The sequence below is a fragment of the Lagopus leucura genome, unplaced genomic scaffold (assembly GCF_019238085.1).
Source record: "Lagopus leucura isolate 7727_CA_CO unplaced genomic scaffold, USGS_WTPT01 Super-Scaffold_100001, whole genome shotgun sequence".
NCBI lineage: Eukaryota > Metazoa > Chordata > Aves > Galliformes > Phasianidae > Lagopus > Lagopus leucura.
In genome coordinates, this window is record NW_024962262.1 from 35,006,507 (window position 1) to 35,025,131 (window position 18,625).

An 18,625-nucleotide genomic window follows, 5' to 3' on the forward strand; every position below is an offset into this window, starting at 1 on the left:
CAGGTGAGGTTGAATAATGACAATCTTTATATCAACAAATGCTTTTCTACTATGTGATTATAACAAATTTCAATCAAGCAGTTGTCTAAAATTAAGTCATGTGAATAGGCCTGGGGCCTCTCGTTATCATCACTCCAACCCATTTAATAATTGGGCTCTTCCTAAGTAAGTCTTACACTGGTCTTCCACGTGGTATTATTGCCAGTGCTTCTTGTATATTCTGACCAAGTGCTGTATGGGTTATCGTCTCACACTTGCATGTCTCAGTCCAGAAGGATGGTTACAGGATTATAGAAATCTATTTTTCCACATTTTCTGACATTGCTGAATTTTAACATTTTAAGTAGAAGGGAGTACTCTTCAGTTAATTGGCTTCTACATAAAATAATGACCACTGAACAGCTGATAAATCAAAGCAACTCCTTTTCTCTGATAGCTGCTTACTTCCTTTCATTTCTCTCTTTCTTCCAATGTACCTGCTGTTTTATTCTCAGTGCTTGTGAAGCTTTAAGCTTTTTATTATCTCAGAAATAGTCATTTTAAGTATCTGCCTTACACTGAAAAAAGTGAAGGGGGTGTGTGGTGATGGCCACTGGGAATCGTTTTGTTGGAGAATAAAAAAAGAAAAATCCACTGCATCTTAAAACTATGTTTAATGATTTGTTTCAGGAACTTCTATTACATCACAATGCTGAGGGATCCAGTATCACGATACTTGAGTGAATGGAAGCATGTCCAGAGGGGTGCAACATGGAAAACTTCCCTTCATATGTGTGATGGAAGAAGCCCAACACCAGACGAGCTACCAACCTGTTATGAAGGAGATGACTGGTCTGGAGTCAGTTTACGGGAGTTCATGGACTGTAGCTACAACTTAGCCAACAACCGCCAGGTGCGCATGCTGGCAGATCTCAGCCTGGTGGGATGCTACAACTTGACTTTTATGAACGAGACTGAGAGAAACGTGATTCTTCTCCAAAGCGCCAAGAACAATCTGAAAAATATGGCCTTCTTTGGGCTTACGGAATTTCAGAGGAAAACACAGTATCTCTTTGAGAGGACATTCAACCTGAAATTCATTTCCCCATTCACCCAATTCAACGTCACACGGGCCTCCAATGTGGACATCGGTGAGGATGTGCGGCAACGGATAGAGGAGCTGAACTTCTTGGACATGCAGCTTTATGACTACGCCAAGGACCTGTTCTTGCAGCGCTTTCAGTACTCCAAGCAAGAGGAGCATCAGCTGAACCGCCTAAAGAGGCGAGAGGAGCGGAGACTGCTGCGGGAGCAGAGAGCTCACCAGTGGCCAAGGGAAGAGGTGGCAGAAGTAGCTGTTACTGAAGATTACAACAGCCAGGTTGCACGGTGGTAACACTCCTCCATCTTGCCTAACCCATGGGAGGATCAAAGAGGCTGATTCTTTGTGCAGCTCAGCTGCCTGGAAGTCGGCCAAGGAAGGCCACCCACCATGGTAAATGATACAGCATCTGACAGCTAACCTTCCTTGTCTCAGTTTTTCTTGCTTTCTGTCAGTAAGAAGAATATATTTTTTTTTCTCTGTGTACTTTAATTAGTGTTATTAGTCTCAGTAGAAGAGATTCCCATCCAAACAGACTTCCTTCAAAACCCTAAGCTGTGAGAATGGGTTGAAGAGAGGGCTGTGTCTATGACATTAACAGACGAACCCTCTGCAATCTGAGCTACCAAAACTTGTGCAGACATGAATCAAAATTGGAAAAAAAAAAATTTTGTTTTGATTCCTCTGTGTTGTGAGAGCTGGTTTATTTCATATTGTCCTTTGCAATTGTAGTGTGTAGCTTCCTAGTGAATGAAATGGAGGTAAACATATTGCCCTTCAAACTTCTACATGCTGGGTTTTGATTAAGGAAAGAATTTGCTGAGGTGATTAAAAAAGACATAGGAAATATGGGATTGGTGTAGTGCTTGTTCTTTTCTGTAAACCTGCAGAGATCAGAGGTCAGAGATCATTTGTAAGCAAATTGATGGGGGGGTTAGTTTATTTCTCTGCAGATGTTAAGGGTATCAGACTCAGCCAGGTAGCAGCCATCTTTTGAAGTGTGTGTGGCAAAGGGAAAGCTGGAATGCAAAAACTGGGAAATGAGGACCTTGCTGCAGCTGGCCACACACTGCCAACATTATCTGGCTGTAGGCAATGAAATCAGCCTTCACATTCACAAAAGGTGAAGAGGGGCTAAGTGAACTACAGGAGAGAGGAAAGACAGAGCAGGAGAAGCTTGAATATTAGTGGGACATTTTCTAGATTTGCTGCAAAAGCCTGGAGATGTACTGTCTGTGAAGACAGGCAGGTTTATGATATTGTCTGTTAAAATACATTAATGCCAAGTGAGCACAATTTGGTTTTCTGTCTAACTATGGTAGTAGCTACAAAAAAAACCCTCAGCTTTTGTTTTGATAGATACATAGTAGATATTTGGGAAGGCTTGATATTTATTATTCTGTATGAAGATTCTTTGTAAATTAGTTGTTTTCATGAAAAGAGGTCTGTATCTGGTTTTATTCCTTGTCTACAAAAAGATTCAATGGATTCTTTGTCCACACATTACATTCTTAACTGCACCTATTTATTCTGATTTTTTTTTTTTTCTTGATTCTATTTGTAATAGTGGAACTTTGAAAAGAGGGTCCTGTGCATCAGAGATCTTTTGAGGGAGTTTTTTTCCTTCTTCTTCTAGCATAAATCTAAAGCATTAGGAGGAAATTTCTCTAAGTGCCTCAACGTGGCTGCTAAATCAAGATGCTGAAAGTATATTATTGCATGCATGAATGGCTTTTACCTTACAGATTTACTAATTAGAAATAGTGGAGCACCTGATGTGGATGCACATTTCTCACTTATTTTCAGAATTCAACTTTTTAGCCACTCATTAAAAGTTTAACGTGCTGCAGAAAAAGAAATCAAGTTTGAAAATTTATCCCTTATTTCCAAATGTTGTTTTTAATGCATGCTGTATCTTTTTTTAGTTCCAACAATGCTATTTGCTGCTTATCTATGCATAATATCAAAAATATGACCTAACGATCCTGTTGAGAGTTAATGCATACAACAATATGTTCAACTTGGAATATTATAAAGAACATTAAGAAGTGAAGGAGGCTACTGGGGGAACACCTCAATTCTGATGTAGCTTATTGGCAATATGCTTCTTGACAGCAGTGTGTTATTTTTGTGATAAGCAGCAGGGCTGTTGGTCCGCAATACCTGTTCCATTGGTGGATGGCATACACCTCCTCCCACCTCTGCCTTCAGAAGGGAAATCACGGGACTACAGTGATTCTCCTGCCCAAGCTTGGGATGTCCATCTTAGAAAAGACTGCCCAACGTCCTGTCTGGATCCCCATCTCCCTGAAGAGGCTCCCAGACTCTTCACTCACACAGAAATACCCATGTTCAGAGGTTTGAATTGAAGTATTTACAGATTGACTCTCGCTGTGCGTGCAAGAGAAGGGAAGGTGCCTGTGGCACTCCATGCACCATGTCCAGGGTCTGTGACTGCTCTTCTTGTCTCTGTGAGCACAGGGAGCTGGAGTGCCAGGGGGACCCCGAAGGGCCCTGTGCCAGAGGCAGAGATGGGCAGGAGCAGGGCTGCTGTTGGGTGTGCGTGGAAGGAAAGATGCTAGGACAAATTTGGATTAAGGAGAAAGATAAACAAGAAAACAGAGTAAGTCCCATCTGTAAAGTGTCCATCAGCACTGAAAGGGTTCCCTTTGCCTCATCCCTGCCTCTCTCTCCAGCAGACTGCCTCAACAGCAACAGAGGCCTTGTTTTTCATTTTGGAAGTGTAGTGTTATCTTTCGAGGGGAAAGGAGAGAGGGAGAACAGAAATTCTTCCCTGCAGCCCTATCAGCTGCTCAAAGCATCAGTTTCAGTTCTCTAGGCACACAAACAGGTCTCCAGGCTTCTGCACAATGCAAAACAAAACCTAATGAGGAAAATCAAAGCAGTCTTTGGGCAGTTTACATGAACTTTAATGGTTTGGCAATACCTTAATGCAATGCCTAACCTTTTCTCAGTCATTCCCCAGAAGACAAGATTAGGGTCTTGAAGAGCTGCTAATGTGCTGTAGTATCCACGTTAATGGGATTTGCTTTAAAGCTTGGGACTTAGTTAAAATTTAAGGGTTCTCTTGTTTTTTCTTTTTCCTGGAGCCTGTCCATAGCACTGGTGTCACATAGCACTGGTTTTGTGGAATCAGAGTCTGAGATCATGCTGTCACCAGAGCCCATGGCCCCATCAGCTCCCTACAGCTACAGCAGTTAAGTCCAGTGAGCCCCCAGTGTCAACACTGCTTCTGTCATCCTTAGCAGATATTCCTGACACATACAAAATAAGGCTGTTCTGAAATACTTCCAGGTGGACTTGTCTTAAGACACAAGCATGCAGCTTTTTCTTCTCAAGGGCAGCACCAAAAATAAAGTAAATCAGCAGAAGAATAAAGGTCCTGGTTTATCTCTCTTCACAGAATCACGGAATCACAGAATGGCCAGGGTTGGAAGGGACCTCAAGGATCATGAATCTCCAACCGCCCTGCCACACGCAGGGCCCACAAGCACCCCATTTCATACTAGACCAGGCTGCCCAGGGCTCCATCCAACCTGGCCTTGAACACCTCCAGGGACAGGGCATCCACAACCTCTCCGGGCCGCCTGTTCCAGCACTTCACTCTCATAGTAAAGAACTTCCCCCTGACATCGAACCTAAATCTTTTGTTCCAGTTTTCATTGCTCTGACAGTGCTTCACTGTAACTACACCCGCTCTGTAAGATCAGAGAGCAATGTGTTCCTTTCAAAACATTTGTGAGCAACGACACTGTAGAATTTCTGTCCATGGCAGTGGCTTTATTTTGTTGATTAAACAAGGCAGTTTGGCTTCTGCTACTGTGATGCTGAAACGAATCTCATTCTTTTGTAATGGAGATGTACTTACTAATCTCTCCCATCACCGGCTGCCTTTTCCAGTTATAGTTTGCTGTAGACTTGGAGCGGCCGGAGAAACATGCTGTGTTGTTGAAACGGGTTCTTGGTAATTTGATGTCTAGTCCAAGAACTCAGCCTATTGCCTATGGGCTGTGCTTTATTAAGGAATGGAATTTTTTCCTTTCTTCCTCACTCATCAATGCTAACAATAAAATGCTTTTTTGCCATGGGGAAATGAAAAAAATATATAGTTTATCATTTTTGGTATTATTCATGCATATCATAATGCAATTGCATTAGCAATGAGGCTGTAATAGCCTTGCTAGGACTTCTGCCCAGCATGTGGTAGTTACCTGCAGCTTGCTAGAAACAGAAATAGAGAGTAAAAAAATTCATAGAATCACAATGTTGGAAAAGATCTGCAAGATCATCTAGTCCAACCATCCTTCCATTACCCTTGCTACCACAAGCTACATAATCATATCTCTTAGCTAGGAAGGAAATCCGATCCACAGCCAAATTCCTAACTTTATTGTCTCTGTTCAACCAGTCCAAATGGTGGATTACATCACCCTTGAATCTGAAGGTGTTTCAGAATTGGCTTCCCACTTCTTGCTGGGAAGGTCTTGTTTCCTATACATTTTCAAGAGGTGCAAGTATCAGTAACTATGACTGAGTGTGTTGTTAGGGACTTTTCTCAGGCTGACCTTCCAGATAACGCATTTCATTCTGTGCTAGTAGGTTGTTTTCCACCACAGTCCTTACGGTACTGAGCACTGATGCTATAAAATTTGTTTTATCTCCACTACATTTTTCCTCCATTGCTGTTCCCCTGATACATATGAATTTTTTTATTATTGTTATTATTATTTGTTTGTATGGGATAGGGAATGTCTGTTTTCCAAGCTAGTGGAGATTACCCTCTATGAGGCATTAAGATGATCATGATAAAATCATTCTCATATAATAGATTGCTGTATCCTTCCTTCATATGGCAAAAGGATATTCAGAAAAGGTACTGAGCACTGAAGGGCTCCATTCAGTTTGTAATGCTTTATTTGTTTATGTTTCATGGAGGGAAATGGGTTCCATAGCCTACAAGGTCCTTGGCTTTCTTCTTGGCCATATCAATAGCTCCATGATTTCTAAGAAATGTTGGAAAAATCAAGAGTTCCCATCAGTTGCCATATTTGAGATAAAAGAGTAAATTAATAGGCTGTAAATTATCTTATTCTTTAGGATTTTTCCTTCTGTTTATGTGCAATAATGTGTGTGAACTCTGCTACTAAGAGATTGTATTGTGAGTAACCATATCTACTTTTACTCCTATTTAAAGGGTAGTTTGTAGACCTAGGGGTTTTCATTGATGTAAAGCACAATTTAATGAATTATTTAATGTGTTTAATCATTGTGATGTCAAAAGCAATTGTTTTCATATATTTATTAGTTGGTGGTTTTCTGTAAATTGATACTCATTAAGAAATCTGTTAAAAATGTTTTGTTGAATATTGTTGGGTCCATGAACTACTTATGAGCAACAAATAAACATTGATTGCATCTTTGAAATACTGAAGGTTCCATCTTATCTACGTAGCCATAAAAATGGCTAAAAATATTCCTGTTTCTGGATGGACTGGTTTCCATCATGCATACAGATTCACCGTGATCATAATTATGTTTTTTTAATAAAGTGTACATAGAGGAGAAGCATGTTGACATAACTTACTCTTTAATTATGTTGGGACCCAATCCCGAATCTTACGATTGCAATTGACTTTAGTGGGCTTCATTTCAGATTAAATTCAGACATGAAACCTGAGACTTGCATAGTCACTAGCACTAATTCAAGTGACCTCAGTGTCAGAATTTCCATACTTGGGCTGAATTAAGATTTAAGTATGGAAATGATTGAAATAAAGCTAGTGAATTTGTTGGACTTCATTTCTACCAGTCCCAACCGTTGGAGTAATCTAGAGAGCTACCACAGGGAAAACAGAGAAGTTTGAGTATGCTGCTGCACCTTTAGTCTCATCCACATGTCCTTACATCTTCTTTGAGTGCAGGGGCCTTGAGAGAAGGTGATAGATTTCAGCCTTAATGGATGAGTGCAATGAACTAGGACTGGGATGGAAACATGGGGGAGCATGGAGAGGTTTAAGTAAGGAGGAAACTCTGAATTCTTTTACAAAGTAACTCAGGATCACTTTTACATTAGCTCCTTCAGAGAGCAGTTTGAAAATCTGTTCCATGACTATTTTATCAGGCCAAAAATCCTTCACAGCTCTTGGTTCCAACAATAAGAAAACATGCCACATTCACAGAGGTGAGTCTGATTTAAAGAAAAGGCCATGTTGTGGCAAATTAAGAGTGGGTGACCTTGCCCTACATCCTTTCATCAAAGCCAACTGCCCTCTGCTAAGTGCAATGGAAAGCATTATTAAAGGTAAAAAATATAGTCAACATGAGAAATTACTCTTGATACACAGTGAAAACAGCAGTTGTTTAGGGCAGTGGAAGAAAGGAAGTTCTCAAAAGTTCAGGTTAGTTTTGTTTTCTAAATTGTTCTTCGCAAAACTTTACACTCCAAAAGCTAGTGCTTAAAAAACACCATTGTAAGGGGAGGCTGATTGAGTCTATAGGAACGAGCACCTCTGTGGAATTTATCCTTATGTCATCCTACCCCGTTTTGTATTTTTTCTCAATTTAACTGTACTTCTGGTCTTCTCTTGAAATATTTGTGTATGTGTGTGGATATGCGTCTGGGGTCTAAATATATCAACAAGCTTCATGAATATCAAGGTAAAATGGTGCTTGTGCCTTGCAAAAGGACTGTTTGATAAGCTTTTGTATCCCTTTCCGTGCTTTTGATGAAATCCCTGCTGCAAATTTCAGTTTTCATATCACCTGTACCAATTTTAGTGTGTAACATTTTGGAGAAGTGAAAGGATTGGAGGACTTTGTAATCTCCAGATTTCTCTAAATTGTACATGTGGCAGCATCTCATTGCTGGCTTGGTGGTTGATGTGAATTGAGCTTAATTCCTGGGAGGCAGATGTCAGCCTCTGGAAACACATAGTGTTTTTTGAAACCAGACCCCCAGAAACTGATGGCTGAATGAGCAAAGAGAGTGGACCCTGACAGCGAAGACCAGATGGCGTGGGGAGCTCATTCTACTGCGGAACAATTCAGACTGCTAAACAGAGTCATCCAGTGCTGTTTGCCTGCCTGGCCTCCAACTCCTGCTCCAGAAGGATGTCAGTCTCAGCATAGATGCTGTGTTGTATTTGTAAGCCCAGTGCAAATGTCTCAGATACCCACGGGTCTCTAAAAAACAGAATCTCTCTACTGGAGACTTATATTTAGAAACCCAGATTGCTGCCCCATTGCTTGTATCATTTGAGGCCATCAATTGAGACAGACTGCAAGGTGAGAGTCCATCATCATTGCCAGTAGTGAGCACAAAATCAAATGCACTGCAGGACAGTGTGAGTGATCGAAAAGCAAAATGAATGTTATTATCTTTTTGAGTCCTGCACTCTAGTGAAAGCAGTTATGAAGCAGGGGCAGAAAGACGGTAAATGAAATAAATGTCTGTATTACTGATAAATATTACTGTATAGCAAAAGTAGAAATGGATTTTACCACCAGAAGACAGATAACTTTTTTCCACATACATAGTTACATTTCAAGAAATGTGTCAGAAAATTGTACTGTAATGCACAGTTATGGCACAGTTATAAGCAAGTGTGAGAATTGGCATTTCTGGACTTTATTACACCCAGCTGGAGAAAGGCTTTCATTTTTGAGGTTTCATTCGCATTTATTTCTATTTTAGCTACAGAGGTTATACAAGGTGTGACACCTTTCAGCATCTGCTAAGAAATTTCTGATTATGCCCAAAAAATTGGAATATGAGAAAATGCAATTAGACAGCATGGAGGTAAGTAGATGACTGTTATAAATCCTATTGTTATATGAAAGCACAGAGTGCTAAAAATGTATAATGGTAAGAATAAATAATGCCTGCCTTGCTCATACAAGAGGTCTACTGCAGGATTTTGTCCACTGGGTGAACAGCTTGCAACTTCACTGTGAAACACATAGATGAGAATCCCTTCACACCACAAGAGGTCAACTGGAACACCACTTTCTCGTACCACCCTTGGGGAATCCCTAACGGGGCATAAGCTAAAGCTGGCCTGCTTTATAAATTTGCTGTGGAGCAAGAAGGCACTTGTCCCAGAAGTGGCTCCTTCCCCTCACTGTTTGCAAACGGGAAAAAAAAATCCCCAAATGTTCTTTAGAGGAGGTAGAGGCTTCATGACAGATTACAAGGGAGCAGCACTTCACCTTTGGAAAGCCTGCACTGGAAACGAATTATAGTATCATTAAGGTTGGAAAAGACTACTAAGGTCTTCTAGTCCAGCCATCAGTCCATCATCGCCATGCCCACTAACTGTGTCCCTCAAATGAAAGTAAGACTCCCAAGGTGACAGGACTAGAGTTACTTGAGGATGTGCAAAGACCAGAGAGGTAGAATCAAGGATGGAGAGAGCTGACCTCAGGACCCTCGGTGCAAAGATAATTCTCAAAACCGCTAGAATGAGTTTGCTAGCTGAGAAATAGAAGATAAGTAGGGAGGAGTACAAGCACCAGAGAGCCAAAGAGACATCAGCTGTGTAGAGAAAGTGTGGATGCCCTGAAAAATCTCTGCAAAGATCAAGGAAATAACTGACAGCAGATTTTGGTGGGTTTTTGTCTTACTGTCTTACTCAGAAAGCTTTATACTGCTTAATACATGCTCAGTCCCAGCCTCTTGAGGCAGGATCTGATGGGGTCACATCAAACCACATGTGCTCTGCCAAAAATAGGCAAGGCCACCCAGCAGACCCTCTGGGATTCCACTGCTGTGATGTGACATCCAAGTGACAAGTAAGCAGCCTCGCATTACCACACACATATGTGGAGCCTAAGAAGTCTCCCTTTGTCTTTAGTGAGTGTAGGGTCAGGGTTGCTGCTCGAGCTGTGGGACTGTGAATCTGCCTGGGGATGCTTACAATAAGCAGTAATGACAGTGTCACAGCTTTAGAACTTCAAACGTTTCTAACACAGTGCTGGAACATGCATGCCAATAAGTGGCAGGATATTAAATAAGAAGAAGTCATAGTTGAAATCCATCAGCAATAGACCAAAATAAAACCATATCATTATTTTAATTAACAATATGATTTCAGTGGTCTGTAGATGTGTGTTGTTCCAGTCAGGACAGGGTGTTAGCAAAGAGATCAAATGAAAATAAACACTGACAAGAAAGCATTAACATTTTGGAAGACATGAATGCTGCACAGCTCCAGTTACTGCTAGGGAGTGATGGGGTTAATTCTCATGATCGACTGAAGGTTAGTGCATATGGATGGATGAGTGTGTCCTCACGTCCAAGCACACACATACAATAAATTTGTCAAAATGTCACTGCTGGCCACTTGCTTACTATTTGCGTTGATTCCTACATGTTGGACCCACATGTTTTGGACTGCCAGCCATGCACCTGGCTTTGATTTGGGGGAAGCTACTACGTGAGGACAAGATACAGGTCCTCCAACCAGCACAACTGCTAGAGCAGAAGATCTTGTCACCTTCAGGTGTACTGCCCAAAGCTACGTCATCATCTGCTAGCACAAGAGTGTCCATCCAGAAGCTGAAGCCTCATGAAATTTGTATTCTTTCTCTAGTATTTAAATACTTACTTGTGATAGCAAGTGGTTATGAAGAGCATATCTGATTTCAGAAATGAAGGTAAAACAGTAAATGCTAAATCCCTTCCCGAGTTCCTTATCATTTTTGGGCACACTGTAGGATTTGTGTCAGTACTCTCAGGGACTAATACTTCTTACAGTGAATCTCTTCCTCTTCATCAAACTGCCTTTATGAACCATGGAGCAAGTTACCTTCTCTGGACCTTAGGTGTCTTGCAGCTTTCCTTGATTTCTCTCCTTTGTTTTTCCATCCGATATGCTCACACACTCAATTCCCCTGGTTAGCCACAAACTGGGAGTTCTGCTCATCTTCTGATCTTAGTTTGATATTGGGCCCCAGCTCCATAAGGATACCCTTGCCCTAACCAAGTACCTTGCTCTCCATGCAAGGAAAATAAAAACCAGTGGGTTAGATGGGAGCAGTGGCCACTCCGGTTGTAGGAAGACCTCCAATGATGAAAACTGCGGGATGTGGGCTTGACACCAGATATGTAAATTACACAGCTGTAGATTTACTCACTTGTATGCTTATGAGAATTAAACAGCAAATAAATGAGTTGCAGTTTATCAATGGTTTAGACAAACAGTTGTGGGACGTTTCAGTTGGATCAGTCAGGAAGCTAGCTCAGCAGATCATGGGCTGAATGTAAACTTCTCCTGGGTCTGAGCCAGGCTTGTCTTTGCCAGATTTTATTTTAAAGAAGCATCTTTATTTATAAACTCAGAGCAAAATTTATACTACATTTAAACCAATTTAAATAAATCACAGAATGGAATAAGAATCTGAAGGAACAAATAGGTAAGAAATATGCAGTTGTGGTACTCTGGGGCAAAATACATGCTCTTGTTGAGTCATAATGATCCTAGGCTTGGGAAATGTAGGCTCTGGGAGAAGGTGATTAGTTTCCTGAAACTTTGCTTCTTCACCATTTCTTGTTCTGCTTCACCCTCCATTGGAGCTGCAGGGGAAAAATCTGCCCACAGAATTCAAGGTACAAGTTCACCAGGGATTTGTATGCTGACAGAATAATTGTGCTGCAAGTTGTTTATTGTAATGGTGCTTTTTTTTCCCTAGAATTCAGTTTTGATTTTTTTCTGACCAGTTATGAGCACAAATCTACACTTCCATCAAATTATCTGTTATAATGGGGAGGACTTATTTCCAGGTAGTAATATTCAGCTCAGAACTCTGCACAGTGTATGAAAAATTAGGATTATTTTTTCCCATGTCTCCCACTTTGAATTCATCTAAGCTGAATTTCATCTGTCACTCTATCATTGTCACTCCTTGTCATCAGGGCCTTCTGCAATTCACACTCAGCCCTTGTCTTTAGTACTCTGAATAATTTAGCAGCTATTTTCCAGCGTAGATCAGTGTCCCCAGAGCTCATTCTGCAAGCTGACGAGGCAGCAGGGGAGCAGAACTTGAGGCAAGCCGACACAGCATCCCGATAGCAGATATAAAGGCTTCATTTACCATCCCAACCATTTTGATGAAAGTGCTGAGATGTACGCTCCCATTCTGCTGCTCTCACCGTGGAGGTGAAAAATCAGTTTTTATTAGTGTAGAAATTGCTTTTCACACAGGTTGCCATAAACAGAAAGGTATTGCTTTTTGGTTCGTTCTTTCAGCAGAGAGTCATACTGAAAATGTGTTTAATCCCCTCTCTCATCTGTATTCTCAAATTCTTTTAAAACTTTTGAATTTATGACTGTTTCCCTTTTTCGCACACAGATTTTAGCAAATAGGACTTTGTGTCTTTTGAGCACACAAGCAGCTCCCATTTTCGCCTCTCTCTGCTGTATGGCTATAAATAAAGGTGGATTGAGTGAGCTGGCCATCAAATTACAGAAAGCTGAAAAGGTCAGGATCTTAAATCATGGATCAGATAAGACAAAGAATTTCAGATATCTCACAGCAAATAAGATATGGAAAATGTGATGAACACTGTGTATAACAGCTTGAGAACATGTATGGAAAATGTGAAGTGCTATAAACTTCCTCTTCTGATTTAATTTGATACAACCGCATTTAGGAACTATTGCAAAAATGCACTGATAGGCACATTACTATCTGCACGCAGTGGGAAGCAAGGCTGAGCCACATTCAGAGACTGTCAAGAAAAAAGGGGAATGCTTTAGTTCTGCAAAAAATCTTGTTAATATTGTTTCGGTTTGGAAGCTCAATAGTCTAACCTGCCACCCTAGCAACCGCTGGAGACGTATAATTACAGTGATGTTATTCTTATATTTCAACAGTACACAGGAATTTGGGCTCATGTATTTCTCTGGGTGCGTGCAATAGAGAGACATGAGGGAGGAGACGTCCACTTCAGAAGGGATGAAAAATGGGGTCCAAAATACACCTTCCTACAGCCCCATCTGCATGTGCAGTTATTTTCCCCTGGAGTGTACAGGTGACCCAAGGTTGGTGCCCAAGGATATCAAAGCCATTTTGAGGCAAAAAACCCTGATTTCTGACTTCAGTGTTCATTGTGAACAAAAGCCAGTTTAATGAACAAGTCCCCAAAATGTCCCAGATTACAAGGAGAAAAGTAGCCTCTGAAGTCAGGATGAGTTACTGGAGCATGACAGGAAATACAGGTGAGTGGGAGGCAACGAGAGAAGGGAACTGTTGCAGGGTGTACAGGGAGACCCACTGGGTGAATCCCTCCCTCTTGCTTTGGTCTTTTCAAACAGAGGCAGCAGCCACCTTACTCCCCTCTGCTGGCAGGATGGCCCTGGGATCAGGCTGGTTTACAGTAAAGGTGATTTGGAGAAGAAACAAGTTAATGGATTTTGGCAGTACTGTGGACTGCATTTTCTTCAGCTTTTTTCCTGTAAGACTCAAGGACAAGAACCTTAGCATTTCTTCTTAAAATTCTTAAGACTTAACTTCTTATTTATGAGCTGCTTCTGATACTGAAAACATCTCGTAGTCTCACTTCAATATCCCAGTGTTTGGCCTAGCCTATAAATAATATAACAGTATGAGGAGATGCATATCCATGCCAAGGCTGTAAATATATAGTGAATATTTATATACTGTCTGCAAAGATAGGTGGGAAAACCATGGGCATTGGTTGGCTATGGTGTGGGGTTAATGCGATGAAAGGGTTCTTCTGACAACTAGGAATTCTCAGGTCTGGTCACCTCTTACACTCAGTGAATTGGTTTAGCAAAACCCAGGGAAGGAACCTCAGCCTGGCAGATGTGAAACCAGTCAATGTTTATCCTCGTGCAGCATCTCTTATGGAAATTTGTTCCTGGTACATTCTTCCATGCTCTTCCATGTCCACCAAAAAACTTCTCTAAACTGTGTTACTGATCGTAAAGGTCCATGCATGAGATTACAGTCAAGTTTCCCAGCAAGCAAGAAACCCACTTAAAAGTTTGACTTTACAGTTTATCACAGAAAAACTGGCTGAGAGGAGGTACCTGTAGAGGTCTGGACACACTTTTGGGGAGGAAGTTCTAGCAGCACAAGGCAGCAAGGAGCTAGACATTGGATCAGAAGTATGGGAGGCAGGCAAGTTCAGACTCTCTGTGAAGAATGCATGTGCAGTAATCAAAACTTAACCCTACTTTATACTTTCAACTACTTGGAGAAAGAAAGCTAGGTAGACAGCAGGAATTGCTGAAGGCCTGGTGACATCAATTATCGACTTCCTAATTCCACTGGAAAAATGTTTTCAGAGAGGTCTGTAGAGCCCAAGATGTGGTCTTGAAGTACAGTAATCAAAATAGAGTAATCTCAGGGACTAGAAATGGTGTTTTCTAGGGTATAATTAGTCAGCAGGCTCTCTGCTGATTCTTCCTTCTCAATGCTCTCTACTTTATGGCAAAAATTACCAAAAAAATAATCAACCAAAGTCTTTCTTCAAATTTTTAAATCTCCAGAGATCCCCACTGTTATTAAAAATAGTGTAATTAGCATGCATGGCCCTGTAGCTTTCAACTTTGCCTCTTAGATATTAGTAAAATTGCTTAATCTCTGATTAAAAAGAAACCAAAATCCTAGAGACTGCAGTTGCTCTGTCAATGCAGAGAGCATCCCATGGAGCAATTACCATTTAAACTCTGTGGTAGGTGCCCTTCCAGGAGGCCAGAAGAAAATCCATAGTCCCTGAGAAACTTATGAGGGACTTAGAAAAAAGAAGAGAGCCCTGTCTCTTTCTTATTTCTCATTAAAGGTGTGAGATAAGCCCCAGGAAGCTGTGTGTTTTAACACCGTTGCTGCTGCAGCCATATGGGAGGCAGAAGCAGCTGTATGAGTTCCTCCCTCAGATTTGCTCCCTGTGCCTTGCCAGCTTCAAGAACTGTAACCTTTCTTCCGGACAAAGATTTGTCAACTGTTGGTTTTAATCTGCATCATTAGTGGGAAGATCATTAGCAAATTACATACTGTAATGTGTTGGTAAGTTTGTATCTGAAGTCATCTGTCTGTGGGAGTCACAGGAGTCCCACACAGCACAAGGACTACAAACAAACAGAACAAAATCCCAAGCCCTTCCAATAAACACGCATTAGAGCTAGTGATAGCAACAAACCCACATTCTGCATGCTAATAAGCTTCTTTTGCTAGTCCTTGTCTTTCCCTGTGTTAATTTATTGCAACTGTGCAAGAAACCAGCCTTAATCTCACCCATTTGCAGGATTAGGTCAGGAGGAACAGAAGGGCTGTAGTGTTGCATTGTGCTGGTTGTCCTCCAGCAGAGACTACAGGAGCCCAAAGCCTTTGGCATTCCCCAGACCACAGCCAGTGACTTGCAGTGCTATAGGGCGTGTGGCACCAATGGGAAGACCTGGAGAAAAGATTTAAGTGTATGCTCGTATTGAGCATAACACAATGGCTCTGAGTGCTACTGAAGCCTAAAGTTACTCGACAGAATTAATGAATTAGGAGACTAATTAAAAATGAAAATCAGGCAACAGAAGATTAATAGCTTCTGCACAAGAAAGCTTGGATTTTTTGTTATTTCTGTTGTTCTGAATTCAGAATATGAAAACATGTGAACTAGGTTTGATTCGACAGACATCTGATCGCTGCCTTTTCCCTCAGATGCATCACTAAAACTATTTCCTTTCTAGTTTACTCTCAACGTAACACCTTGTCTCCTTCCTCAACCTGCAAAATATTTTCCCCAGCTCTCCAAGTGGCTGTTTACCTGTTGGAGCATTCACATCGATGCTGCAATGCAGGCGGCTGCTTCTGGCAGTTTTCCTTTAGGACCCAGTGGGCCAAACTTGGAAGTTTTTCAGCTTGAAAAGGTCAGGCCATTACAGAAACTGACAATTTTTAATTTGGTATCTTTTGCAGGGAGCTGAATGGCACTCACTGAACAAATAAATTAGCGTGAGAGTGACTACTTTAAGCGAGCTGCAGTTGTCATCTGGGGGAAGAAGTAAATTAATTCCAATAAACAAAGAGAAGTCCTTGATGCCCTTCTGACAACACTGGGACCTCAGTGAGGAGGGAAAGAAATTTAGCTTAATAATTGCTTAAGTCTTTGGCAAACTCCCAGTTTGTCTTTTCTGTTTGGGTAATGATAATGTTTTACACTTGTATAGACAGAGGGGACTCTCAAAACTGATAGAGCCTCAGCCACCCAGCATGGCCACAACATCTCACACAAGAGACAAATTAACCCGGCACAGAGAAGGCCACCAGGGTGCATCTGTCATCACAGCCATACTAGTAGAAGTCTGTGGGAAAACATACACAAGAAACATGTTCTTTTTAAGCAAATCTCATCCTTGGAGGCATTCAAGAACAGGTTGGATGGAGTCCTGATCCGGTAGGAGGCAGCCCTACCCAAGGCAGGGAGTTGGGATCAGGGAGACTTTGAGGTCCCTTCCAACACAAACTATTTTGTGATTCAATGATTCCCTGTTCCATTTGTAGGAAGGTACAGAGAGGGCCAAGGAGAGCTGCTGCAAGCCCAAGAAAATCCATCCCAGCTGCTGCCAGCTGGGCAGATGCTATGCAAGGAACAGCAGCAGTCGTGAGCAGCCACAGAGCTGCAAAGGGATCACTGCTTAGTCCCCTGGGGCCTCCAGAACTTTTTTTTACTCTAGGCTCCAGAGAACCTGTCTTGCTTCTCCCTTCTCCTACCTCCAAGAAGTGGATACACTCTCCATCAGGGATGTCACGTCCTGTCCTTGTTGGAATGCCTGAGAAAAGTGAAACAGAATTATCTTTCCTTCTTTCTTTCTTTATTCCTATTTTTATATATATATATATTTTTTTTTAATAAAATCTCATCTGTAAGGAAAATGAATATCAATATTTTCATTTTGATTTCTTTTGGTCGTTTGTATTTTTGATGGCTATGGTCACATGACTGAGAAATAAATCTCTGTGGACTTCTGTGCCCTAAACTTATAGGAGTATCCTTTTGCTGCAAAGGATAACATCAAAGCAATACACCAGGTCAAATGCAGAACATTTCCATAAATACTGGTTACTAGTATTTAGTGTATTTCACAACGTGTTTCATGATATTCATACTGAAATGTGTATAAGTTGGCAGCCAGCCCCTGGAGTGGCACTTACAGTGTTGAGATAGTGGCTGGTGACAACCATCCCAGTGAGCCCCAAAGAAGTCATTTTCCAAATCAGCTTGGCACCTACTGCCTACCTGGCTGCAACAGGACATCTCTGCCAAATTGGTCTGTGTTACTCCTAATGCTCTGATACTGACAGTGAATATGTGGGTCTGGGTGATCTGCTCCTCTTTTGCTTGCAAACATAATGGGAGAACGAGACTGAAATGTATAGATTCAGGTTATGAATCCTTCTGGTCCAAGGAGTTTTAAGCCTGCTGCTCTTTCTTCTTCCCAAGAACTTGGCATGGCCATCCATACAACTGAGGGCAAAGATGAACTGAACTGTGAGGGAAGAGAGTGAATAGGAGACAAGAAATCTCTCCATTTTAAATTGAGGTAGGGTACTGTGAAAAGAATGATAGGCCCTTAAATGTCTGTGTACCTGTATTTCCTAGTGAGAATTTTTGGCTGAGGTCTATGGATTCATTTTGTTTGCCTTGTACAATTCATATGTTTATGGATAGTATGTGGGCTTTTTGGTTCTGATCTTATATTCTTCCAACAAATATTTTATTTTTAATCTTCATTTGATTTGAAATTGGAATTAATTATGCAGCCCAATGTAACGTTTTCATAGAATCATGGAATTGTAGAATCATTAAGGTTGGAAAAGACCTCAAAGGTCCTCTAGTCCAACCATCCACCAACCACCAATATTACCCACTAAACCTTGTCCTTTAGTACTGCATCTAAACATTCCTTGAACACCTCCAGCGATGGTGACTCCACCACCATCCTGGGCAGTCCATTCCAATACCTGACCACTCTTTTGGAGGGGAAATTTTTCTTAGTATCCAACCTGAGTCTCCCCTACTGCAACTTGAGGCCATTCCCTCCCATCCTATTGCTGCTACCTGGGAGAAGAGGCCAACCTCCACTTCGCCACAGCCTTCAGCACACTGTTGGCTTGTGTTTAGCCAAGTGTTAACCAACACCCTCATGTCCATTTCTTCCACACAATCTTCCAGCCACTCTGCCCCAAGCATTTAGTGTTTTGTGAGGTTGTTGTGGATAAAGTGCAGGATTCAGTATTTGGTCTTGTTGAACTTCCCCATTGTCTTCAGTCCAGCAATTCAGCCTCTAGATCCCTCTGAAGGCCCTTCCTATCTTCAGGCAGACTAACACTTCCTCCCAGCTTGGTGTTATCTGCAAACTTACTGAGAGTGCACTCAATCTCCGTGTTTTCTTACACAAGCTACGGTTTCAAGGCCATGTTTATTATGTGGATCTTGTACTTCAACTTTGTTTTGGAGATCTCATTTGTTCTCCAGTTGTACCCTGCGCTCTAGCAAATACAAGA

The 18,625-nt window shown here is 41.5% G+C and overlaps 1 protein-coding gene across 2 annotated transcripts in view; it reads left to right on the forward strand.

The window, feature by feature from the left end:
• Positions 1-2,841, forward strand: part of HS6ST3 (heparan sulfate 6-O-sulfotransferase 3) — a 281,690-nt gene extending 278,849 nt beyond the window's left edge. For both annotated transcript variants that reach the window (XM_042867470.1, XM_042867471.1), the window contains one exon: positions 670-2,841. In XM_042867470.1, the coding sequence (XP_042723404.1) occupies positions 670-1,375 (706 nt within the window). In that variant the 3' untranslated portion in view covers positions 1,376-2,841. The remainder of the gene's footprint in view (positions 1-669) is intronic.
• The last annotated feature ends 15,784 nt before the right edge of the window (positions 2,842-18,625 follow it).